Raw genomic sequence first — 27,603 nt, 5'->3', positions numbered from 1 at the left:
TCTCACATCCATATGTGACCACTGGAAAAACCATAGCCTTGACTAGACGAACCTTTGTTGACAAAGTAATGTCTCTGCTTTTTAATATGCTGTCTAGGTTGGTCATAACTTTCCTTCCAAGGAGTAAGCATCTTTTAATTTCATGGCTGCAATCACCATCTGCAGTAATTTTGGAGCCAATAAATAAATAAATAAATAAATAAAGTCAGCCACTGTTTCCACTGTTTCCCCATCTATTTGCCATGAAGTGATGGGACCAGATGCCATGATCTTCATTTTCTGAATGTTGAGCTTCAAGCCAAGTCTTCCACTCTCTTTCACTTTTATCAAGAAGCTCTTCAGTTCTTCACTTTCTGCCATAAGGGTGGTGGCATCTGCATATCTGAGGTTATTGATAGTTCTCCCAGCAATCTTGATTCCAGCTTGTGCTTCAGCCAGCCCAGCGTTTCTCAAGATGTACTCTGCATATAAATTAAATAAGCATGGTGACAATATATAGCCTTGACGTACTCCTTTTCCTATTTGGAACTAGTCTGTTGTTCCATGTATGGGACAATATAAAGAACTTTGTGCCAGTGGATTTGATATTTTAGGTGAAATTCACTGAAAAACATTACATTTTATGATCTATTTCTGTGTAACAAATCATCCCAAACTTAGTGACTTAAAACTACAGCTGTTTGAGGATTGTTCTTTGTTCAGGGAGCTGACTGGGCTTAGTGTGTGGCTTTCACGGAAGGTCTCTCGCGTGGCTACAATCAGACAGTGACTGGGGCTGGGGTCCTCTGGAGGCTCTTCTGGGACACTGGACACACTCTCCCTCTGCATGAAGTCCCATGCGGCCCCATCAGCAATGAAGACAAACGTCTTACCTGATGGCTAGGACTCCCAAGAGAGGGAAGTCAAACTTAGCCTCAAAATGTGTGTGGAGTCATTTCTATCACATTCTAGTGATCTAAGGGAGTAGAGGTCAGTCCAGATTTATGGGGAAGGGATATATAATTTATGTCTTCATGAGATAAATGCCAAAGAATTTTGTAGTCTTCTTTAATCTACCACATGAAAGTGTGTTAGTCACTTAGTTCTGTCCGACTCTTTGTGACCCCATGGACTATAACCTACCAGGCTCCTTGGTTCATGGGATTCTCCAGGCAAGAATAGTAGAGTGGGTTGCCATTTCCTTCTGCAGGGGATCTTCCCAATCCTGGAATCAAACCCAGGTCTCCCACATTGCAGGCAGATTCTTTATCTTCTGAGCCACCAGGAAAGCCCATATGATTTACCTTATATGATTTACCAAAACTGACTCAAAATAGGCAATCTGTATAGCCGTACATCTGATAAAGCAATTTAGATTATCCAGCAATTGAAATCCAAGGCCTGGTTTGCTTAAATGTTAAATTTTACTAAATTTGTTCAATCCATCTGAAATTGTTTTTTATTGACATTTGAGTATGTGTCACAGTAACTTTTCCTAAATAGACATTCAAATGACCTAGTGGCATTGATTGAAAAGACACTCTTTCCCCCATTGCTCTGCAGTCTCACTATAGACCAGAGCATGTGTTTGTGAGCGGCTGTTTCTAGAATTTCTTTTTTGTTCTGTTGTGCAGTTTGCCTATACTTGAGCCAACACCACCCTAGATTAATATATAACAACATTAACTCATATAGCTTTCATTATCTTGTATTTATTTCTTCCAGCTTTTTTCCTAATTTTTCAAAATTTTATTGGCTAATCTAAGACTATAGTATTTACACGTGAACTTTTAATATCAGGTTGGCAGTCCTCCCATACCATCACTACAACCACCAAAACCCCAAAACACTGAATCAAGGAATCAAGCAAGCAAGCAAACAAAATCCCTTCCCATGATGTTAATGAGATTTTTCATTTCAGTTCAGTCGCTCAGTCATGTCTGACTCTTTGCGACCCCATGGACTGTAGCACACCAGGCTTCCCTGTCCATCACCAACTCCTAGAGCTTGCTCAAACCCATGTCCATCAAGTTGGTGATGCCATCCAACCATCTCATCCTCTGTCATCCCCTTTTCCTCCTGTCTTCAATCTTTCCCAGCATCAGGGTCTTTTCAAATGAGTCCATTCTTCGCATCAGGTGACCAAAGGATTAGAGCTTCAGCTTCAGCATCAGTCCTTCCAATGAATATTCAGGACTGATTTCCTTTAGGATGGGCTGGTTGGATCTCCTTGCAGTCCAAGGGACTCTCAAGAGTCTTCTACAATACCACAGTTAAATAGCATCAATTCTTCAGCACTCAGTTTTCTTTATAGTCCAACTCTCACATCCATACATGACTACTGGAAAAACCATAGCTTTGACTAGACAGACCTTTGTTGGCAAAGTACTGTCTCTGCTTTTTAATGTTGTCTAGGTTGGTCATAGCTTTTCTTCCAAGGAACAAGCATCTTGTAATTTCATGGTTGCAATCACCATCTGCAGTGATTTTTGAGCCCCCAAAACAAAGTTTCTCACTGTTTCCCCATCTATTTTTTTTTTTTACTGAATATAGATTTACAGACAATTGATTATCTTTCAAATATTTACCCCTACTGTCTCCAAACTTTATATTCTAATCATTTATGTAGATCCATTAATTTCTCCTAATGATGATCTATAGTTTTAACTATAGAAATCTTACTCATTTTTATCATATTATTCCTTGCTAATTGTCATCTTTTGGATGCTATCATGAATGATGTCATTTTCTTGATTCCAAGGTATGCTCCCTACCCCCAAAAAAACCCTGCTACAAATAACAAGAAAGTTCATCAAGGCTGAAGAATTAAAAACCAACCAAAAATATCTACTTGGCAATGAAGCCATTAAACAAAAATTAAATATACAACATCATTTATAATCAGATAAGCTGGGGCCCACCAAAGTGTTTTCACGAGTTTGAGGAAACATGAACTCAAATCCAGCAGTGCCAAATTAAAAGTGGTTAGGAGCACTCGACAAACACAAGTTGGGGAAAGGACTTTTATAGAACTGAGGCAGAAGGAAAGAAAGAAAATTATTTGACTAGCTATAACTTAAGTGGCTGCCTGAGTTGAAAAAGTGTTAAGTGGGTGTTTGTGATTGGTTGTTCTTAAATTCGTTTTCTGGGATATGAGTGCGTTAACAGGTATTAGAACTGACTTGGGTTTAGGCTTGCTTATGTCGGTTACCAAGGCATTTGAGCCACCTCAGTCTAATGGCCTCCTTGTGTAATCACTTTAACAGTTTCCCCCCTTTTTGGGCATCCTCTCACATTTCGATATTTGTTACTAGCTCACTCTCAGTCATCATTAGGGTAACTCATTTCACTGTGAAACTAAGAGGTTACGAAATAACGTTTGAAGAAGTTTTTTCTGCTGCTCATCGTATTGTTCATTTTCCTGTTTCTAAAGGTACGATGAGATCATCCGATGTATTACCATATTAGAGTTCCCGTGAATACCTGTAAGACCCTTGAGAGAACATGGCTCATCAGGGGGACAACTGATAACTATCAGAAGGAAAATACCCAGAGACTGAAATTTGGTACCAAATAAAATACTTTATGGGAAGAGGGATTAATCTCTTTTAGCCAAGTGGCTTAATTTTTTGTATTCGAGTTTCTACTAAACCGGAAGTATTTACTATAGTAGACTCCTGTGGGCAACAAATAATTTAAGTTCTATTATTTAAAATCACCTATTGGCTCAAAATAATCTTTATGCCAAAGAGGCATATTTTGTGATGGCATATTCTGCTGTCCTTTCGAGGTCATGCTGCCTTGATTTGGCTTGCTTTTGTTTTGCTTCTCTTAAAACTTTGAAGAAAATAGTGGAATTTATAATATATGGAATATTACTATCACTAAGCATGATATCTAAATTTGCTTACATTTTCATTTATTTATTTATTTTAATAATAATTCAATGTGATGCAAATTAGCTTCAGTCTATGTTAAGAAAAGATAAAGGTTATGTAAAAAAAAAGTTTAAGAGTCTGCCTGCAATGCAGGAGACCTGGGTTTGATCCCTGGTTTGGGAAGATCCCCTGGTGAAGGAAATGGCAACCCACTCCAGTAATGTTGCCTGGAGAATCCCATGGACACAGGAGCCTGGCAGGCTACTTTCCATGGGGTTGCAAGAGTTGGACACAACTTAGCAACAAAACCACCACCACCAGATGTTAAGAAAAGGGCTTCCCAGGTGGTGCTTGTGATAAAGAATCCACTTGCCAATGCAGGAGACATAAAAGACGAAAGACATAGGTTTGATCCCTGGGTCAGGAAGATCTTCTGAAGGAGGGCGTGGCAACCCACTTCAGTGTTCTTGCCTGGAGAATCCCCATGGACAGAAGAACCTGGGGGGCTACAGTCCAAGGAGTTACACAGAGTTGGACATGATTGAAGCGACTTAGCACACACACATGCATGTTGAGAAGATAGACAATGCCAACCCTTAGTGTCCAATCTCATCCTTCCTTAAGCCTAAAATGCATGGTGCTGCTGTGCCAACCCTCTTACGTATATGCATGTGCTTCTGTTGTGCCCACCACTCCACCACCATCTGTTCCCCACCATCTGTGTCCTCCACTATCAGAATCTGCCTTAAGGTTTGAGATTCACTTTATTCATGATCCAAATATCACATTGATTCAGAGGCATAAGAATCCAAACCAGACTATGAATTTGTTGTTAAGTCATCTCTCAACAAATAAACCTTACTCTAGTGTTTTGCAGATGAGGACCAGACCATGACAACTGGATTGCTGGCAGATCCTCCAAATGAGACTAGAGTTCTAATGAACTAGGATATTTCTGATTAATGACAAAGCCTATAGATACATTTAGACATTACAGGATGAAAGGATCATCTATATTCCCCAGCCTCCATGAAGAACTGACTCAGACACCAAAAACTTCAACCTGAGACCCACTTGAAGTTTACTGTATTCAGAAAAATGACAATCACAGTTTGAAGAAACTCCAAGTAATGAGTATACAAGAGATGCCCCCATAGAACTTTCCAAAGGTTCCATAGCAGGAAAAATAAGGATCCTATGGGGTCTATTCCAAAGGCATTACATGGTGATAATAAGAAGACAGTGGAGAATGGAGGGAAAACCAATACAAGAAGGAGCAGTAGACAGGGAATAACTCGACATTAGAACCTGGAGACTGTGGAAGGCATCTTACTCTCAGCGTAAGTAAAGGACTGGGAAGTGCTGAAGCATGGTTGTCTTCAGTGAGGTGAACAGTTGGAGCATTGCCAGGTTTGTAAAGCTATTAAGGCAGAAATATCTTCATTGATCTTCTCTCTAACAAAGTCCATTACCTGTAGCAGAACACACGTAGTTACTATAGCGTTTAAGATGAATATTTTGAGCTCTTATCTTCAGATTCCTTACTCTTACTCCTTAACCCCTGACTTTGGAAAAGCCTCTTAATATTTGTGCGACCTCTCATAAATGCAACCTTTCCAACATGAACTGCTATTTCCTACCTTCCCTGAAAGAATGAGGGATCAGGCCATGTTTCACTTTCTCTTAGATCTTCTGACACCTTTTTTTTTTTCTCTCAGAATAGAGGGGCAAAAGCAGGCATGGGTCTCCAAGAGATTTCCACTTCATACAGTTACCCTAAACCCCCACAAAGTGACATTCTGGAAATGCTTCAAAGCTGATGTCTTATCTCAGGAAATATAAAGCCAGGAAGTGTTGTAATTTTGAGGCTGGCTTTCCCAGATCACTGGACTCACTATTTTAATGTGAAACAACTATTTTGGGTACTGGAGATAGTTCCCAAGACTGAAGGCATGATCTCTGGTGGCACGTATGGAATGCAGGCCTTGGGGATATCAGATGATGACAATGTCTGATTCTGTCCAGTGTGATGAATCAGGAGCCATGACTTCTGGGATGGTTTTCCTTTAAAGGCATCGTGTGTCCTTTTCCTCACTCTTTTCCTCCTCTGGAATCATTCCAGAGATGTCATCCTCTGACCACAGCAGACTCACCTGCAGGTGCCTCACAGAGGCCCTCGGCCTTCAACAGTGTTGGCTTTGCGCACGCCCTTGATGATGAAGATGGTCCCTGCAATGATGCCCACCAGAGCCACAATCAGGCCCAGGGCACACACTGCATTCTCTGTCGTCTCTGGGAGAGGGGCTGGAGCTTCATACTCTGGGGAAAAATAAGTCAGAGTACATAAGAAATGCATGTGGTAGGCAGCAGCACTTAGCACAAAATATATGATGCTTAGTCAAAAGAATATTTTTTTTTTCACTAATTAAATGAGAGGAAGACAGGATGATGTCAGGGAATTACAGACGAGAAGAGGGGAAAGCAGAGCAATGGGAGAAGACCAGAAACCAGAACTGGAGCAGTTGCGAAGCAGATCCTCGGGGTCCCTAAGGACCAGACACATGCATCACAGGAGGAGCAATGAAGTAAAGGAGACTGAAGAGCGGTTCTCACCCCAGTGCTTGAGAAGAGGCTCGTTCAGACCCCAGTGCTCCACCTTGCAGTCATAGACATCCTCTGTTGTGGGCAGGAAGGGGAGGTAGTGGAACTTGCGGAAAAGGTGGTCATCCCTGGGCAGGAAGACCGTCTGTGACACTCCGTCAGTGACAGGTATGCCATTTCGAAGCCACGTGACACTGATCACGGGTGGCGAGAACTTGTCAATGAAGCAGATGAGTGTGTTGGGCTCTCCCAGTTCCACAGGCTTGTTTGGGAGCAGAGTCACTTCTGGAGGAACTGGGAGACAAGAGACAGAAATTAGCCTTCCTTGCTTAGCCCTGCCCCTCTTCCTCCCCCCAAGGCTGACATAGCAGCTGAAACTGTCTTGGGAATCTATGCTGTGGTCTCAGATACCCAGCTCTTATTCCCTCCTCCATGAAAGGGGAACCAGTACTGGGCATAACATATTCAATGACCTCATTCCTGGCTCCCCCAGCATGGACTCAGGGCAAAGGCTTTATGAGAGACCATGATTGCCAAAGACAAGATGTGAGCACATCAAGAGAGGAGAAAATTCATGAAGTTTTTGGGCCGGTGGCATAAGAATGTGGGGTTTGCATACGACAAGAATAGGCCCTGAGGGGAAAGTCTCAGTAACAAAAACCAAAGAGCTCAAGCATCTGTTTAAAGCTACAATTCCCAAGTCTAGGAGGACTGGAGCAGAGGTACCATTGGTGTTCGGGGTGTTGTTGGAGCGCTTTATCATGATGTCCAGGTTGGCTTTCATCACAGCCATATTGGCCAGGGCACCCTGAGCCTCAAAGCTGGCAAAACGTCCAAATTCTGGAAGCCGCCACACTGTCTCCTTCTTCTGCATATCCACGTGGAAAATCTCATCACCATCAAAGTCAAACATAAACTCGGCTGATTGCTCAGGGTTCAGATAGAACTCAGCCTGGATGATCACATGGTCCTCTGAAACGACAAGAAAGGGGGTCAGTGTGGGAACCAGGAGAGGAAGATGGAGAAGAACCCAGGATGTGAGATGCGCATATGCGGGCAGGGGTGGTAGAAAGAGAGGGCCAAGTGGGAAGGAGGAGTGATGGAGAGGAGGGATGGGTTGAAGGACAAGGCCTGCGTGGAGGACATTCGTGTTGAGCAGAGCTAGGGGTGGAGAAGCAAAGGGACAGTGTGTGGGCCGAAGGAAATGAGGGCTGAAAACCCGGAGTCCCATGAAGCTTTTGTTTGATTCCTTGTTACTGACTGAGAAATGATTCCCTCTTTGGAAATCCAGTAGCAGCTCTTATAAGACAAATGTTCCCTCACACTCTTGACCTAGAAATTAAATCTCCTTAAGCCAGAATCCCAGGGCATGTCTCAGGGCACTGCAGCTCTAAGAAGAGAGAAACACTGTTTAAAAAGTTGTGTATGAACTTGAAATCAAATTAAATCTCAAACTCTCATTCAGCTACCTAGTGATCTTGAGTAGATCACTTTATCTACTTGTATGTAGGTTTTTCATTATATTGTACTGTGGTTTTGTTTCTAGGCTGCGTTTGTTTTTAAGATGAAATGAGACTAGTTTTAAGTAATTTCTTAGTATATCATCAGGACTACAGCAAGTACTTTAGCATCAGAAATAGCTTTGTGTTTAAGGACCAGAGCCATGAGATGTATGAATGGAGATGATGGTACCCAAATAATTCAGTGTGAGACCTTGTAGCATTGTAGAGCACTGACTTTCCTGTATCCATACCCACATCCTGCATCCCTCTGAGGGGATGATTATATTTGGATTGACCTCATCACCATTCCCTTATATCTTAAAAATCTTTAAATTAGACTATCATTAAGGGACACATTCTGTTATGGTTGACAGGAAGAATAATCTGTGCTAAAGGAATAACTGATTTCAAATAAGAAAGCTACAATTGAATAGTATGTTGCCTTTGTGGTGTATGCAAATGAGAGGTGGGTTTTAAACTCTGACTGTACATTGATAGGCAGGAATTTATTTCGCATCTGCAGCTATTAACACACACACACACACACACACACACACACGCACACATTCTAACTTCCTTTTTTCACTCCAGGGGAAGTTATCCTTTATGGTAGGCATCCTCATATATGGCTCTTTCTGGGCAATAGAAACCTACAGCTGTCATCATGAGTCTTTACTTATTTCCAGCCTATCTACCACCTTGCCACCCTCTTTGGGGGTCACTCCAGGTGAGGAATATTTTTTCATAATAAACCCACACAATATTTGCTCTGAAGATGGGAGAGAATAACATCAGAGTCTCCATTTCTTTCTCGTTTTTCCACTCTCTGGAAATATTACTAAGCCATAGTGATCAAAAGGCCCTGTAAGTTCCATTCTAATTGGGGCTGTTACTGTCCCAAGAGGCTGTCTATTAAATGCGACTCATATCAGCATACCTGCCCATCCCCCTCCCTTGGGTGGATGGTTGCTTTTTGATGGCTTTCCTTTCTAATGGTCTTCAATATAATGTCTGTGCTCCAAATAGGCTGCTGGGATTCATAGGCCAAAAAATAGCTACCAAGGTAAAAATAGTTTAGAACAGGTGCCAAGAAATTCTGATTTTTTTTTCTGATTTAATCCTCACAAAATTACTGGAGGTTTTAACTTTTACTAATTTTCCAGGAATGAAAAATGAAAGTACAGAAAGTTAACTTGTTAATGCCTGTCAGAAAATATCTCCCTGCAAGTTTGGTTTATATCAAAGTCAATAGCATGAATCAGAACACAGCTCAATTTTGCTCCTCTAATTTTAGTTATATTTCTTGGTTTTACTTACTTCAATTCGTGGTGAGGAGAGAACTCTTCCAATTACAATTTATTATAATTGTAGAGTTAGACCCACATAACACCTGTCACATTTCTCTTTCATTATAAAGACTGTCTTGCAAACGTCCACAGTTCGTTTCTCCAAAGCTCTCAGAACTTATTTATTCCTAGTTTTGAACTCTCTCAGCACTTACCTTTAATAGCCCACAATTCCTGTAGGCTGATCAGGACAGTGATGAAAAGTCCTAATATTGGGACCCTGGTTATGGCCATTTTCTTCTTTGGTGTCTTGATGAGGGTCCGTGTCTCGATGAGAGCTCAAGGTGGATTAGAACAGACAGGAATATGAGAAAAGAGAATGTAGGGTGTCATAGAGTCTGACTGATTAAAAATTTAAACTCAGTTGAGCTGCAGCCAATCAGAAAAATCTTTTGAGATGACACTACTGTTGCTAAGGGAAAGACTCTTGCAAAGGGTCCAGGAAAGGAGAAGCTTTGTGCATTAGATGAAAAGGAACTTCTTAATTAACCAAACAAACTCACAACCAAACAAAAAGAATGAAAAACTGAGTTTTCAAGAATAGTGGGCAATCATCCACAGACTCTTCCAGCTCAAGCCAAGTTCTAGAAAGGGATCTACCTGAAGTACATTAGTGAGAACAGAATCAATGGGAATATCCTAAGGTGAGAGTTAATGGCAAAACATGGTTCTGTGCTGTGACAGCTGGGGGATTTATTTAAGGGACAACAGGTCATATAAAGACAAGGTACAGTGTCAGGCTATGAGGAATGCCTGAATCTTGGCAGTGCCGAGAGACAAAGCTTCACTTAAGATGCCACTTTTTACTTGAGGATTCTCCTCAAGTGTCTTAAACTCCAAGATGGCCAATTCTGTCCAAGAGCTTGGGATCCCTGGCTCTTTCATATATAGATAACATTGGAGGAGAAACTGAGCTCCAACACACCCAAAGCTGGAGAGAGATGGAAAGCTGTACCTTGGAACATAGGTTGTGGTTACTGGAGACAGTAGATTGGAAAGAGAGAGCCTATTCCTAATTCTTATTACTCACATATCACTCGAGATTGGAGAAGCCTGTTGGGCACACACTTATTTTTGAAGACTCAGATAGATGAATATCTATATATATATACAGGGCAGAACTTATTTTAACTGGAAGATTAAAGATAATAACCTGCAGGAATGCTTTACCATTCTTTCCTCGCGATGAAAGTTCTGATTCAAAGAAGTTATTTTGATGCTCACCATTGAGAATACAGAAAGTTATGTCATGTTGATGGACCTTCACGTTTTTGAAAATATAGCAAAGTAGAAAAATTGTTAAACCACCCAGAAAAGGCTGGGATCCAGATACTTCCAAGGAGGAGAAATCTGGCAGTGCCACGGCTCATGAGATGGTGAGTTCACCGCTTAAGATCTCAATGGATACTTAGGGTGGATAGTTCACACTCTTTTCTACACTGCTGAGGCCTTACCCTGCCCTACAACTCTCCTCACAATTCATGAGTCAACACTCTATACATGGTTGATTGTAATTAAGAGTTTTGAACATCCTCTGATAGGGACTTTTATATCCCTGGGAGGATACACGAACAGTTCTGCCTTAACATTGTTGAGGACTGTGCTTCCTGAAGATATAGTGGAATGAGCCAGATGAGAGTTCTACAGAGTAAGTTGCTGCTTATCATGTGGTCTTATACTGCAGGCTCTATCCCAACCTCCTGTAATGACACTTAACCAAGAATGACCTTTCCATGCCTGCCCTTTGCTGGCTGCCATAATGGCTTGTTCTTACAAGATGCTCAATAAATGCATAGTAAACTCAGAGACTACACATCCTTGCATTTTTCATCTTATAATAGCACCTTCAACCCAAGTGTTGTCCAGCAACGTATGATGCCATTCAGTCCTAAGGCACTGATTGGTTCTCTTCCTGAGATTACTAAATTGGAGAGTCTTTAGAACAGACTTTCAGTTCCCTTTCTATGTGATGAGAAAGAAGTTTCTATTTGGACATTAATCACGGTTCCCTGTTTTTTCCTGACCTCTAACTTCCTGTGCGTTTGAGGGAATTTTTGAGGGTACCTGATTGAGGTCGTCTCTGACATTAAAAGGTGAGGAGCTTCTGTACTAGTCAGAACTCATTCAAGAAATAGAAATCCCTGAGGACACCCTACACAGAGTTATTTATTACAATTCTACTCTATTAAGGGAATTATATCTTCAAACTGTTAGGAAGCCTGGGGGTGCACAGGTCAGTGCAGACCCGTAACTCTGAGAGGGAGGGACCTGTAGGGGCCACTGCTGACATCACGGCTCCTCTAGAACCCAAGAGGAAGGAATGTCTTGGGAAACCAAGGATGCTGCCAAGATTTTCATCTGTGAACCCTTGTGTCCACTACCTGAGAAACTCTCAGCCTGTCTGTGCTTCCCGAATCTCACGATACTAAGTTTCACTGGCAGAATGTAGGCCACATTCAGAAGCCGGGGCCCAGGGAGATCCTGGGAGATGCAATATTCTTAATTTTATTCCTTACCATATAGACAAGGGGCTTCCCCGGTGGCTCAGTGGGAAAAGAATCTGCCTGCCAATGCAAGAGATGCTAGTTCAGTCCCTGGGTTGGGAAGATCCCCTAGAAAAGGAAATGGCAACCCAGGATAATTCCATGGACAGAGGAGCCTGGTGGACTCCATCCATGGGATCGAAAAGAGGCAGACACGACTGAAGTGCTGAGCCATATGCCCTGTGCCACCCTGGGAAGACGAGAGTCTGAGAATTTGATCCATTTTCTCTTTACCCCATTTGATATCTGATGTTTCAAAGACCTGAGCTTGTACAGGCTCTCAGGGGTTCGAAGTCACTTTTCTTTGTGTATTTTTGTAAATAAGAAGTTACACATACACACGCACACTCATGTCAGGGGAGGAGTTGGAAACTTCAAATCCACCTCTCAGAATATTTCCACAGGCTCCACTGGTATGATTTGAGCATCGAGGGCCAGTTGGTTCTTCTCAATTTCTTTGTCTGTTCTAACAGGCATGGACTGAACTTGGTAATTGAGAGACTGTGAAGAACAGATTAGTTTGGAAAAAACCCCAGTGAAGCCTGAGAGCTGCTGCCTTCAACAGCTGCTTCCTTGTGCCCAATCAATGACTGATTCACTCTTTTGGCACTGTTTCCTGTTCCCTCCATATTTTGGAAAATTATTTTCAGCACCATTTCTAATTCCATATGTCATATTTGCCAATCTGTGGCAAAGTGAAGTGTGAGGAATGGCTACTTAGGCCTGCTGACTGACTGGCTTAGAATGAGGAAGGTGGTAAAGAAAATGATTTAAAAAAAAAGTATTTTATAGTTAGTTTTCAAGTCTGAATGTTATGATAAATACAAGACATTTTCCAAAAAAATGGAGGTCATGACAAGGAGGTGGCTCTTCTTCGCATTAACATAGCATGGGTAAAGCACAGACTGAAAGCGAGATGTTTGTTAGGTGATCACAGTAGATCCAGGGAGACCATGAGTGGGTGAATGGCATCTAAGACACAGGTCATTTCAAGACTTAGATAGGATGATACATGAGAAATGGCCAGTGCTGGAAAATGTTTTATAATGTCAACACCAATGTTTTTATCAAACCATGAGAGTCTTTTCTGGTGCACTCTTTCTCCCTAACCAATCAAAATGCTTTAATTTTAATGGTGATGGTGGTGCAGTCTCTAAGGCTTCTCTGACTCTCGTGACCCCATGGACTGTAGCCCACCAGGCTCCTCTGTGCGTGGGATTCTCCAGGCAAAAATACTGGAGTGGGTTGCCAGTTCCTTTCCCAGGGGATCTTCCCAACCCAGGGATAGAACCTGGGTCTCCTGCATTGCAGGTGGAGCCTTACCACTGAGCCACCAGGGAAACCCAACAAGATAATTAGTACCATATTAAATATCACCATCGTGTTTTCCACCATTATATTTCCAGTTTATTCTGAGGAAACCGAGATTTACAGAAGTCTGGTCTTTTGGTCCATGTTCTCACTTAGAAAGTGGGAAGGTAGTTTTGTAAATCACGTCTCCAACTCTGTAGCCTGTAATACATGAAGTCAAACAGCAAGTCCATTCGAAACACCAAAACCACGCCAACCACAAATGCAAGCCTCAGGTGGGGATGACAGTTGCTTTGTCTTATACACTGTGTTTATTGGTGAATATTTTAAAGGTTCTCAGGAAGCATCGCTTTCCTTCCCCCCTGCCCCCCTCAAAGCATAGTAAAAATGGGCCTAGGCTTCCCTCTTGTGGTCAATAGTATTTAATTCTTCACATCAGTTTTTTTTTTTTTTTAATTGAGCATTTAGAAGGTTCGTGAACGATCCGAAGTTTTTAAAATCAGGATGTTTTAACTAATTTTTTCCCCTCATGTACATACTCAGAAATTCCAGGTGTGTTTGATCTAATTAGGTTGCTTAAATGATGTGCAATTTAAAAACCTTGAAAGTCTTTCTATACTTAGCATCACAATGCATTTTTTGGATAACAAAATACAGAATGTGCTTCTTTTAAATAATTTGAAAAAGAAAGTGATGCTTAGTATAGTAAAGGAAGAAATAACGGTAAGTCATTTTCATTCTTGTGGGTAAAAGTTTAATAACCTTTCTACTTCTCCAGGACAAGTTTAATCTTAGGCTAATTTCCCAGCTCTTTTTCAGAAACCAAAGAAAGGAAGAATGTCAGCTACATTTCTAGACAAAACTGACTATGGTAAAAATGACCTCTGCTTGATAAATTGTATCTTGGCTAGGAGGGATTTCTGATGAACTATAACAATGTGGAAACCCGTAGCATGGGCATCTCTGAATGCAGTGATCCTTGTAATTGGCCATGTGCTTACTAGGGGTCTGGAAGCTAGGCTCATAAACTTTATACAAGAGGCACAGATTCCAAATGGAAGGAGACTCTAGGGGAGACAACACTTTCACGGGTGTAAATTCATCTCACACCTAAGCTGCCCCCTGCAGGGGGCAGGTGGGCAGAGACTAGGGCCTGGTCTGCATCACCAGGTTGTTCCAAGAACTTCTCCCATTGAACAGAATTATCAGATGCTGCCTGCTTGAAATGCTTTGATCCTGTTACCCTTCTGAGTGACTCTGAGAGCTAAATGAGCCTGCATATTTGATCAAAGCTAAGAAGATCCCCTGGTCCCTCATTTTATTCATTTTTTACACATATATGCATATATGAGACATCATCAGTGTTATTAGAGTGTTATTATCTAATAAGTGTCTGCTGCTACATTTACACAGATAAAGGAGTTATTAATGTCCCATCTGGTTTTGATCACTCTCCCCCACTTTTATATAGTAAGACCACAGCCCTAAAAGAGTCTCCTTATCAACACCACTCTGGGATTTATCAAAGTGGCAGAAAGTTTGGGGCAGATAGCTCCCCCACATGTTCATGGTTAAGTTTAATAATCAGTGGGCTTAACTTTCATGTGACATTTAATATTTGTATTTCTTTGTGATTTCTCTTAACCTACATCACATGATAACACTATGAAATTTTTTTAAAAAAACATTTTTGGTATCTTTGAATATCCTAAAGATACTATTTCTATTCTTTAGGCATATATATCTTTTCTTTTTTGGCATAAAGTCACTCTTGCTGTCTATCAATACTGCTTTTGAAGTCAAGAAATTCTACCACTTCCCTTCGTGAATTGCTTTTCTCCTACCTAATGGATGCCTTACGTTTTTAACATATTGCAGCCAACACATTTCTATCTACTCAGAAAACACTCACAGCAGAGGAAAGCACCTCTCCTTCTGGAGTTACCCTGTCTGGCATTGTCCTGATGCTCAGTGTCCAGGAAATGTAACATCACCACAGCCTCCCCTCTAGTACAGAGCTGAGACTTTCCTTAGCTCGCTTTCTAGAACTCCCATAGGAAGAATAGGCAAAGGGCCCTCCATCCCTCACATGGATTGATGCTCACCTGGACTCTGCAGCTATCCCTGGGATTCTGGGAAGTGTTGGGGAATACAGTGAACTGGAAGTCTCCTATGAAAATGTGAGATAAGAGTCAGCATCATCAAAGCTTTAGGTGCGTAAAGTCCATGATCTGGAAAACCTAGTCTTGGGTAGGAGCTTTGATCACCCTTGGGGTGGGTCCCCACAGTGACCCTGCATGACCGGTGGAAGCATGTTCCACCCATATCTACTTGCACTGGGCCACGCATGATCACGCACCGGTGCACTCACTCCGCATCGTTAAACCACCAGGCACTGGATGACGTTGTCCCCACGTGTCCCCTCATCCCGCTGGTTTCAGTGGCACTCTCGCTGCACCTGGGTAGAACTTCCGTCGAGCTTCTGTGACACTGATGTCACATGTGGGGAAATAACACAGCATATTCAGCTGCAGCGTGGGCTGCTGAGCCCTGGGGGGAAGCAGCAACTGAAATGCTGACAGTGGTCAGCAGCCAGAGACCCGTGCTTGCGTGTGCTTAGCCTCATAGGCTTGTCTGGAGGCCGAGAGGAAGAGCCAAGAGCGATGATCTGACCCTTAATCACACTGAACAAGGAACCGGAGCTTCTGCTTTATACTGGTTCCCACTCAGAGAAGGTGGAAGGATACCATTTCAAGCAGGAAAGGCCGTGCAGTGCCGGGCAGGGAGATAAGGGTGGAGGGGAGAAGTATGGCTGCCAATGACCCCCATACCCACTCAGCCTGTACAGACCCCATATCTGAAATCACAAGAATGGTCTCACCAGAGGTCCAGTACACAGCACAGAAGATCCTGGAGAAAAGGTGGGGGCCCTAGAGATACGCTTTTCTTTTTTTCTTTTATGAAAGGTCTGTTTCGTGAAACATACATCGTTGTGAGTTGCTCTGAGAGAGAGGCCTGGTTCTTTGGATCATATTCAAGCTCTGGAGGCATCTCTCACCCTTAATAATCTGCCTATGTGCTCAGCAGGCCTCAAGGTGATGGCTTTGGAAAGTTGGAGCAAGTTTGGTGCAGAAGTCAGGGTCCATAAACCTATAAAACTTGCCTCTCAGACTGGCTCTGATGCCCTAAGGTACAGGCCAGGGCTGCAGGGGGGCTTTGGTACTTTCCTGACAACATTTTTTTTTTTTTTTGCCATTCTTCTTCTCTATTTAGATTTATTGCTCCTCCGTCCTACCAGTTTTATTCTTCCCTAGGGAAAACTGCCCAAGGGACACATGAGTCTATTTATTTCAAATTACATGCAATAGGAAAGACACAGTCCAGGAAACAGTCCAGGTGTCCATTACAAGTGACAGGTGGAAAAATAAAGCACAGCCGCACCACGCAGTGCAGTGAAGCTGCTGAAAGCAATCATGAGGCGGCGGGGGCTGGTGGGGATGGCAGGGCGACAAGCAGAGGGGCCCAAGAATAAGGGACTTTTGGCCTGGGATTTGCAGGCACCAGTAACTGGAGCAACAGAAGCTACAGCTGAAAGGCAGAAGCTGAAATTAGTTCCCAGAAGAAATAATGTCCCTGGACCCTGGAGCCAAACACACAGCTTTCCATGGAGAGCTGCCTAATTGCACCAACCATTCCTGGATTTCCCCTCCCTCTTCTCCTCTGCTGAGGTAGCTGTTTCTTCATGATAAAAGGATCAGAATGGTTTCTCATACTTTATTTATCTGGGGAAAAAAAAAATCTAGCCATCTGAGCAGCTGTAGACAGTGTTCTCCCCACATGGACATGATCCTCCTTGGTGATGTTTCCTGCTTTTATATCTTCTGACTATGTCAGCTACACACCAGTCATCATGGACCAGAAATTAATTTCAAGCTGATTTTATTTAGACAAGAAGTGAGGACTGTGGGACTGCTGGGTTCTTCCGAGAGCTGGTCACCTCCACCAGGGGATGATGGTTATCGTGCTGCTCACAGGGCCTGGCCAGCACAGAACACTGTCAGGAAGTGACTGGTTACAACACGAGAGTGACTGTAACGTCCTACATGGCAGCCAGCAAGAGAAAGACAGCGCTGAATATGCCTCACTCTGAAAATCTAGGTGAGGGCCAAAAAGGTCACGTATGTTTGTGAATTTAGCTATAATTTATATGAAGATATATAAAGGTATTTATCCATTCAATGGTTAGCAAATGTTTTACTCTTATGAATAATGTTGGTATGAACTTGCAGCAGTTTCTTTAAGTGTGTATTTAAGAGTAGGATGCAGAGTTGTAATGCATGTACATATTTTCAATGTTACTATGTAATTTTGACTCTGAAATGACTGTATTAACTTATACTCCTATCAATTGTATATTGGCAGAAACGTTGTTCCACACCCTTGCTTATGACTGCTATGTTTTGACATTTTTATTATTTTTTCAAGGCAATTTGTTGTTTGTATTCCTCTGATTAGTACTGAGGAGGTTGAATGACTTCTCATATTTACATATAATTTAGATGTGTCTGAAGAATGTTTCTTCTTGCCTTTGCCACTTTGTTTTTCTTGCACATTATAATTTTACAATTGTCTGTTTCTACAAAGCAAACCTGCTGAGAACATTGATGAGGATTGTGTTGAAGAGAACTGGTATTTCAACAACACCCCATTTATCCAAAACCAAGCATCTTCTATTTCTCCATGTATTTGAGATTTCACTAGTCTCTGGCATCAGATGGGCTTCAAAATCACTGCAGATGGTGATTGCAGCCATGAAATTAAAAGACGCTTACTCCTTGGAAGGAAAGCTATGACCAACCTAGACAACATATTGAAAAGCAGAGACATTACTTTGTCAACAATGGTCTGTTTAGTCAAGGCTATGGTTTCTCCAGTGGTCATGTATGGATGTGAGAATTGGACCATAAAGAAAGCTGAGTGCCAAAGAATTGATGCTTTTGAACTGTGGTGTTGGAGAAGACTCTTGAGAGTCCCTTGGACTACAAGGAGATCCAACCAGTCCATCCTAAAGGAGATCAGTCCTGGGTGTTCATTGGAAGGACTGATGTTGAAGCTGAAACTCCAATCCTTTGGCCACCTGATGCGAAGAGCTGACTCATTGGAAAAGACCCTGATGCTGGGAAAGATTGAGGGCAAGAGGAGAAGGGGACGACAGAGGATGAGATGGTTGGATGACATCACCGACTCAATGGACATGGGTTCAGGTGGACTCTGGGAATTGGTTATGGACAAGGAGGCCTGGCGTGCTGCGGTTCATGGGATCGCAAAGAGTCAGACAGGACTGAGCGACTGAACTGAACTGAACTGACATCAAAACTTTGTAGTTTTCTCTGTTGAGACATTATATATATTTTGGTTAAACTCATTACTATTTTAGGCTTTTATTGCTATTGGAATTACTTTTTAATTTTATATGCAGTGTTCATCTGCTAGCATAGCAGATCACAATTGTTTTTTCTTTTTATATTGCCATCACAAAACTCACACATTCTAGACATCTTAATAACTTTCTTAGGGTTTTCTGTGAAGGTGTATAAAATGCTTCCCAGGTTGCAATGTCATTATTTGTCAAAAAGAGTCTGAAATGAGGACTTCTTTAGTGGTCCAGTGGTTAAGACTCCGTACTTATAGTTCAGCATCAACCAGGTTTGATCCCTGGTTGGGGAACTAAGATCCTGCATGCCATGTGGCATGGCCAAAAATAAATAAAAATAAAAAACTGATGCAAAAAAATCCATGCTGAACATAAAATCAAAATAAAAAAATCTGAAATGATGTGAAATCTGCTTGGCTCATATTAATTTGTAAAGTAACATTATTTTAAAAAATAAAGCCTGATTGATTTTTAAAATCGAAGAATATTTGAAAGATAGCTTTGCATACCGAACTTTATGTTAAATTACAGTCAGATATAGTCAATTAAATATCTTGGACATGATCGTGGAACTAGTCACCAGTTGTGTCCCTATTCCAGTTTAAATCATCTTCATGGCCTTCAGGGTGTAGTTTTCCTTCTCTGCCAATATCTAGAATACTCTGTTCTCACGTGTGCCCACAAGTAGATATTTCCCTGATATTGAGAGCTCCATGTGCCTGTTAGATGCTCCGCCTCCACCAGCTCCTGCACTGGTGGCTCACAGCACTCAGTGAAGTATGAATCATTCCATCAGTTTTATTTCATGAAGCATCTTCTCCACAAAGATTTTCCTAATTCCCCCATACACTGGACTATCATAATTTAGTGCCTATGTTCTCTTCTTTGAAAGCTGCAAATGGCCTTGAGAACTGGATTTATAATTTCTTCAGCGTTGCTTCTTCAATAGTTCAGCTCAGTTGCTCAGTCGTGTCCGACTCTTTGCGACCCCATGGACTGCAGCATGCCAGACCTCCCTGTCCATCACCAGTTCCTGGAGTTAACCCAAACTCATGTCCATTGCTTTAACAGTGCTTGGTAATGAAACATGGTAAAAATGAATGTGAGAAAGGAAGCAGCCTCTCTCTCAAGGAACCTTTCCTTTTTTCTTTCCCTTCTCCTTCAGTCTCTCGCTCCTCTTCCGGTCCCATCCCACCCAGGCCTCCAGGGTGGTCCACTTAAGGAATTCTAGAGCCCCAGAAGACTGGAGCAGGTTCAGCAGCGGCAATTTTCCTGGCTCTGCTCCCATTTCGTGCAATTTATGAAAGGAAGAGATTGGAAGGTAAGATCTGGGACAATTTAGGACCAGCTCTTAGCCTTTCCCACCTCACTCCGAAGGCTTCACGCATGCTCAGTCCTTTCAGTCCTGTCCGACTCTTTGCGACACTATGGACTGGAGCCCACCAGGCTCCGGGGTCCATGGGATTCTTCAGGCAAAAATACTGGAGAAGGTTGCCATTTCCTGCCCCCACAGGATCTTCCCGACCCAGGGATGCAACCCACGTTTGTCACTGTCTCCTGCATTGCAGGCGATTTTCACCTACTGAGCCACCTGGGAAAGCCCCTGAAAACACGGTGCATGTTCTTGAACAAACATGCCATCTACTGGTCACTTGCGGAACTGCAGTAGCCTGGGTGGAGGCTAGGAGAACCCAGTGTTTCAAGGACTGATGCTCAAGATGAAGCTCTAATACTTTGGCCACTTGATGCGTAGATTCGACTCACCGGGAAAAACCCTGATTGAAGGCAAAAGGAGAAGAGGGTGGAAGAGGATGAGATGGTTAGGTAGCGTCATCGACTCAATGGATATGAATTTCCGCAAACTCCGGGAGATAGTGAAGGACAGGGGAAACCTGGTGTGCTGCAGTCCATGGGGGTCACAAAAAGTCAGACGCAACTTAATGACTGAACAACAGCAACATGTGAAAGAAAGAAGTGTGGCAGGGTACAAGGGTGCAGAGGCAGGAAGCTCGCTCGGTTAGCGTGCTTTTCTTTAACCTCCCCCCCCCCACCCCGCCCCCCCGGAAAACATTCAGAAGATTCTCCTGTTTTCAGCTTGAGATGCCTGGCTACCTCTGTGAGTGCATTCTCTGGGATCCTGGGAAGAGTCTACAAGTATTAACATGCATCCTGTGGTCCTTTTAATTCCTGGCCTGCGTCATCCACGCTCGTTTGCTAGTCAGTTTGTATAAGCTTCACTAACTCTTCCCATGAGTTTTATCACTACAAGCTAAAACCCGCAGCAGAATCAACTGCATATGACTTTATCACTTTCAAAAACCACGGATGGCAATTTGTGATTGCTTTTACACTTCTGTGACTTTTTTACAGAAGTAAATTTTGAAGTAAAAATTTAAATATAAAGGTACATTTTAAAATGTAAACACTTCTGAGGAGTTGGTTTGTCAGACACTCTTTGGATTCTAAGACAGGGATGGCTCTAACAGCACAAGAAACTCTTCAGCTTGGACTGTGGGACCCTCAGAACTAGGATTTATCTCAGCTCCCGTTCCTAAATGCTTGGGTATTTTAAGCACCGTGATGCAGAAGTTCCACTGATGTTTAATTTTTATACTGACTTCTGGAGGAAAATCTGTAAGAAGGGGAGATTTTTTTGTTAAGAAAGCTGAATCTGAACGAGAGTCTTTGGGACCAACTGCAGTGTTACAGTTACTCTATGTTTGTGGCATGGACTTTGGAAATCACCATATTCTTCCTCCCCTTTAAATGATGCCTCTGTAGGATCTCACTTTGTCACTGATTCTTTTTCTTCCCGGGTTTTGGCCGTGTGGTAATGCTATGCTTCCCTTTGATTTGAAGGAGCACAGTCATGGCCCTAAGCCCTGGAGGTCTTGGGAAGGGAAGTCCAATGCCATGTCCATTGTGTCTCCTGCTGAGGCCAAGGTGACATGGATCGGGTGGAGTAGGAGGAGGATTCGTATCAAGGAGCCTTTAGAGCTGTTTCCCAAGCATTTATAACCACATCACCTCCATCTCTATGGACCTGAGATATCACAGAGGGGCCTCCGATACAGTCACAGATACAGAATAACTTGCCTCTGTCCCCTCAGGATTTGGACTAGTCTTCAGACTGTTTATCCCTGGGAACACAACACTCTTTTTGGGGGGCACAACCTTCCCAGAGGTCAGGGTTGCTGACTTGCTTCTGTTTGGCCAGCTTCCTCCTGCACACGAAGCCCCCTAGTGGGTTCACTTCCACTCCCTACTGTCCCTGTAAGAGGCAGATGGGACCCCTTATTTTAGGCTCAAATAGTACCTTAAAGGGAAGGAATCGTTCCCCTCTCTCAAATCTAATGATCTTTTAAATTGTGTCCAAAAAAGGGGCACATTTGCAAGTGGAATAAATCCAAGAAATACTATTTCAAATAATATTTCAGAGCTTCAAGTTCCTTTCAAATAGCAGTGAGAGTCAGACATTCTTGTCTGCAGTTTGTTCCAGAGCATCAAGGCTGATGGAGGAAGAAGGAATAGAAGGACTAAGTTAGCCTTCCTTAGCCCAACTGCACTGTGGTCACACTTATGAAGAAAGGTCATCATCCAGCTCTGAGCGTCACCTGCCCACCCCATGCTTTGGGGAACATTGGACCCATGACTCAGCGTTTGGGTGGGCATCTCAGAACTGTCAGTGCTTTGAGTCAGAAAACAAGCCAAGCAGACAGTAGGATGACAGACGGACAGCTCGGCCACCAGGATATGAGAGTTGACTTTTTTTTTCCTTTTGCTGGAGAGAACTCTACATTTTAAGACCCATTGCTAAGGGACTCCATGAAATAATTATTATCTTTCTGGCGAGTTCACCTGACAACTCGCGAAATAGATTTCTTACCAGGTCCCCCAAATAGAAACTAACAGTGATCACCTGACTGTGAATTCATAGCAAGGCTCCTGATGTCCTGTCACAATAATCCTTTTCCTTTTTTCTGATTTTCATTTATCTCCTTTATTGCTTTAGTCTCCCTTCTTCCCAAGACTCCATACTCCCAATAATGAAGCCTAAGACCTAAATAGGAATTTTGTTTCACAGTTATATTCTCATCCTACCCTTTTAGGATTATTTTAATGTGAGTAGTGCATATCTAAAGAAGCTTGCCCTAATTTGTAGCAAACCTAGAATTTAAATCTCAGGCATCCTAAGCTCAGGGTTCCTTTTGTCATCTACTATCTGAGAGAGTCATGAACGTGTATCATACAGGACAGCAGCATCTGGGGGAGAAAGGGTCTGGAGTGATAGATTTTGAGCAAAAGCCCTTGGGGGCAGACCGTGAACAGGTTTCTGCTGCCCTCTCGTGGTCATATTGATGAATTACACCCTTTCCTTCTATTCTTCCCGCCTTCTCTGAATCCTCACTTTTCCTGCTTTCCTCAGTGTTATGAGCGGTTTGTCTTGTTTTCATGCCCTTCTCTTTCAAATACCAGCATGTCCCGACACAAAACGAACAATCCTAATACACAGCATAATGGACGGCACAGTTCTTATTTCAAAACTGGTGTCGCCTTGCGAAAGCACACGTAAGGGGTTTTTGTGAAGAGATGCATACAATTCTAAGCAGAGCTTATTTTAAGTGGTCTGCTGCTGCTGCTAAGTCGCTTCAGTCGTGTCCGACTCTGTGGGATCCCATTGACGGCAGCCCGCCAGGCTCCGCCGTTGCTGGGATTCTCCAGGCAAGAACACTGGAGTGGGTTGCCATTTCCTTCTCCAGTGCATGAAAGTGAAAAGTGAAAGTGAGGTCGCTCAGTCGTGTCCGACTCTTCGCGACCCCATGGGCTGGAGCCTACCAGGCTCCTCCGTCCATGGGATTTTGCAGGCAAGAGTACTGGAGTGGGGTGCCATCACCTTCTCTAATTTAAGTGGTCAGTGGATACTAATGTGTCTGATCACTAACACAATGCAAAGACAAGTCCTAAAGTCCTGGGAAAATCCCAGCACTTTATATACCATCAAGATGATACAGAATGTGTTTCAAATAGCTTTTGATACTGCAAAATTGAGTATGGAAAAATAAAGTTCTGTTTTCCTATTACTGATCTGAATTTTTATGTCAAGCCCTATCATGTCTTAGAGCAAAGGGGTCAATCTAGTAATTTCCAGAATACTCCATGACTTTCTTGACCATTAATAATTTAAAAGCTGCCCTCTGCCCAGGCTTATTTCTAAGTCCCCAGGCAGGAGGTGGTGCAGGACTGCTGGAGAAGGCACTCCTCATATTTACTTGTTGACTCCAGCTGTATGCCACGGTCACACTGCCCCGGTTGTCCCTGTCCTTCCGTATGGGTGATGATGACTGTTATATCTGTGCCATCACTCTCCTCTTGCTGTGTCATCCATGCCAGCATTTGAGGCAATAATCTTCCATTCTAAGAGTTGAATCTTTAGGGCCCACCTCTCCTTGCTTTGAGTAGCTTTCCTTTTGCTGCTGCTCTTTGGGGCTGTTGTTGGAGAGACACGCCTGTGGCATCACTGCTATTCTGGGAACCAGAGGAGAAGTGGGGCAGCGTCCCCTCCACCCTCATTGAGAGAGAGAAATGGGGTAAAGGAGTTTTCACCAAGGTTTAATTACTTTTTTTCTCCTCTTCAAACTCCTTATTCTCACCATGAGAAAGGTCTTTATCTGGACTAAAGATTGCAGGGAAAAAATTCCTCATTAAGAATAGGAATCTCAAGTTAGGTAGCCCAAATATGGGCAGGCCTTATTAGGGGAGAGGAAGAAACTTCAGGAAAAAAAATTCCCTTAAATGCTTTCACATAGTAATGTTGCATATGCTTACATTTTATATTGAAATGAATATTTACAGTTGAATTGTCTTGGAGAACTTTTTAATTCTTGAGAAGCCATACCTCGGAGATATCGTGGGTGTGATTCCAGACCACCACGATAAAGCAAAAATGGCAATAAAGTGAGTCACACAAAGCTTTTGGCTTCCCAGGACTTATAAAAGTTAACATTTATATTCTGCTGTAGTGTATTCAGTGTGCAGTAGCATTATGTCTAAAAAGCTATGTATCTTAATTAAAAATACTTTATTACTAAAAGATGCTAACTATCACCTATGCCTTCTGTGAGTGGCAGGAGTAACATCAAGGCTCACTGACCACAGATCACCACCCAAATATAATAATAATGAAAAAGAAATACGGGAAGAATTGCCAAGCTGTGACATGGAGACATGAAGTGGGCAAACGCTGTTGGGAAAATGGCGCCAATAGACTTGCTTGGCTTATGGTTGCCACAAACCTTCAATTTGTTTAAAAAATGCAACACCTGGGAAGCACGATTAAAGGAAGTATGCTTGTATCTGCAGATCCCAGCGATACTTGCTCTCTGATTTAAGGAATGGACTTAAGGGGAACTTAAAGGAAAATCTAAATTAAACCAATGCGCGCGCTCACATGCGCGCACACACACACACATACACAATGAATGTGCCTATAACTTCCCTCATTATAATTATTGTGCCTAACCGTAGTATTGAAAAGCTTTTTAAATTTCTTTGTTTCAGTGTCTGTAATGATTAAGCTCTTTATTACCCATCAAAGGGAGATAAAGACCAAGGTTAAAAGAGCAATAAACGAGCATGGAGAGACCTTGGCCTGACGCTCTGTTCCTGGAGAAGGTAGCTCCTGTCTCTGGGCCTCGGGCTTCTCATCATTAGAAGAGGGGAAGGATACTTGATACTCAGTCTTGGGTCCAAATTTAAGCCCCGTGGAGACCTGACACTATGCGGGGGTCCTTGACTTGTGGGGAGGTAGAGAGGCTGTCCAGACAGGCGGCCAGCCTGAGGTGCTGTGAGGCTCTGCCAGGGCGGCCCAGGCCGGATGTGAGGTGGGGCCTGGCTTTCTGGGAAGCGGGGAGAGGGTAAACGTTACAGTTTGGTCTGCAGATCTGAAGAGCTCATAACTAAACCCAGTCAAAGTTCACTTGCCACCCACGTTTCACTTTTCAAAGGATTACAGCCAGGAGGTGAAGATGTGATTCTGACTGGGGTTTCCTCTTCAGGGATTTGGCTTTTCCTTCAGTTTAGGGGAGGAAGCTTAACACCTCCTTCACTCACAGCCCAGGGGACCGGGGTGCCCCCCTGTGACTGTGCCTCCATTCTTGCTCCAGGCAGCATTTCAGGCTCTGACCTGTCTGTGGAACCTGCTCTGTGGACGAAGGGCGCACCTGGGACCAGGTGAGGAGAAACCCCAGCAGCCCCCTGCCTTCACCCCGAAGGAAAGAGGGAGACGAGAGTGGACAGGAGAGTCCCTGGCGAGGAGGACGAGGATGGGGAGTTGACTAAGACGAGGAAGCAGGGCACAGAGACGCCTGGCAGGGGCGCTCTGCCGCTTGCTGTAACACCCTCTACTGGCATTTCGTACTCACCCCACCCTATGGTTTTCAAAGCGCTGCCGTGTTTGAGCCTCACAATATTGCAGTGAAGCAGGCTGGGTGAAGAAGGGGCTCTAGATTAAGCCTCAGAAAACCAGGGTCTTGTTACTCGTTTGTCTTGTCTGAAGCTGTGCTTGTGCCCCTGAGCCTTGCTTCCTCGTCTCTCATGTGGTGATGGTACAGCTGGAAACATCTTACGAACGATTGTCCCCTTCAGAGAGCAGAGAAAGGAGAGGTCCAAGAAATAAAGTGAGATTCTCAAGGTCATGGAGGTGAACGCAAAGTCACCGTGTTTCCAGGGAATCTCATGTTACTTTACTTTATAAAAATGTCACTGTATTAAAGTTTGTGTAGATAAATAGGCTTCAAAATTCATGAGCTGATTTAATTCATTATTACCAGTTGATTACTATGGTTACATGGCATTTTGAGAATTTAACTTTTGAGGCTTTTTACTGAAAAAAGAAAATCTTCTAACAACCCCTACTGTGTGGAAATTTGTAATTTTGTTTGGCATGGATTTGAACAGTGCATATGTAGATCTTGAAATTTGGCACTGTTATTTACCCATCGCCTAAGTACAAACTACCACTTATCATCTCATCTTAATAGTTGCACTTTATCCAGAAAATGAAATGAAATATGGAATTTTAAGAATTGGATGAAACACATGCATACCCGATCATATCATTTGACAATATCCAAGTTTACCACATTTAATATCAATGTAGTTTCAGAAGAGTCTTGGCTTACATTCAAATGGTAATACAGAGATGTCAAAAGCTTACGATTAAAATGCTTTGATTTAAAGCTTAAGACCACTTATTCATTTACAAAAAAAAAAAAATGTGTCAAAGATTTTCAGCACGCTGGCAGCAGATGGTCTGTGGCAGCTCTTTTCCTTGCCACTAGGCTTCCCTGGTAGCTCAGCTGATAGAGAATCCACTTGCAATGCAGGAGACCCCGGCTGGATTCCTGGGTCAGGAAGATCCCCTGGAGAAGGGATAGGCTGCCCACTCCAGTGTCCTTAGGCTTCCCTGATGGCTCAGCTGGTAAAGAATCTGCCTGCAATGTGGAGACCTTGGCTTGCTATCTGGGTTGGGAAGATCCCCTGGAGAAGAGAAAGGCCACCCACTCCAGTATTTTTGCCTGGAGAATCCCACCGACTGTAAAGAGTCGGACACGACTGAGCAGCTTTCGCTTTCACTTTTTTTTGGTTGACATTTGGGGCTGGGTGATTTTTTGCTGTAGGGGTTTTCCTGCGCACTGTAGGATGTTTAGCAGCAACGGTGGCTGGTACTCATTATCTGTCCCCCTCCCCTTAGGCGTGACAACCAAAAGTATCTGCAGACATTGTCGAATGCCTCCCAAGGGCAAACCCTCCTCCCGCCCCACCGAGAACCCTGGTTAAGGCATTTATTCTCCCTGTTTATACTCTCACCAGTCTCTTTCGGAGCCTCACTGAAGGTCAGCATGCATTCTCACAGCTTTCTTCAGAAGCTTCCCTGGTTTGGACAGCTTTTTTCCTAGAGTACTTTTGTCAGTTTTCTTTCTTTTTTCCATGAAGAGTCTAAAGGAGCAT

The 27,603-nt window shown here is 43.0% G+C and overlaps 1 protein-coding gene across 2 annotated transcripts; it reads right to left on the bottom strand.

Moving 5' to 3' along the window:
• LOC102189356 (HLA class II histocompatibility antigen, DR alpha chain) lies at window positions 4,915-9,653 on the bottom strand. Of its 2 annotated transcripts, XM_005696526.3 has the most exons (5): window positions 9,462-9,653; window positions 7,185-7,430; window positions 6,471-6,752; window positions 6,011-6,176; window positions 4,915-5,329 (listed from the first exon to the last, which is right to left on the bottom strand). In XM_005696526.3, the coding sequence occupies exons 1-4, from the start codon at window positions 9,538-9,540 to the stop codon at window positions 6,022-6,024; spliced, it is 762 nt and encodes a 253-aa protein (XP_005696583.1). In that variant the 5' UTR covers window positions 9,541-9,653; the 3' UTR covers window positions 4,915-5,329; window positions 6,011-6,021.

Source organism: Capra hircus, chromosome 23, assembly GCF_001704415.2.
Source record: "Capra hircus breed San Clemente chromosome 23, ASM170441v1, whole genome shotgun sequence".
Taxonomy (NCBI): Eukaryota; Metazoa; Chordata; class Mammalia; order Artiodactyla; family Bovidae; genus Capra; species Capra hircus.
The sequence above is the reverse complement of the archived record's forward strand: the minus strand, read 5'-3'. Positions and strand labels throughout refer to the sequence as shown.

Coding starts and splice junctions, on each gene's coding strand:
- LOC102189356 (XM_005696526.3), bottom strand. CDS start 9,540: ATGGCCATAACCAGGGTCCCAATATTAGGACTTTTCATCACTGTCCTG. Junction 7,431..9,461: donor GGAATTGTGGGCTATTAAAG/GTAAGTGCTGAG, acceptor TTGTCGTTTCAG/AGGACCATGTGATCATCCAG. Junction 6,753..7,184: donor CAACACCCCGAACACCAATG/GTACCTCTGCTC, acceptor CTTGTCTCCCAG/TTCCTCCAGAAGTGACTCTG.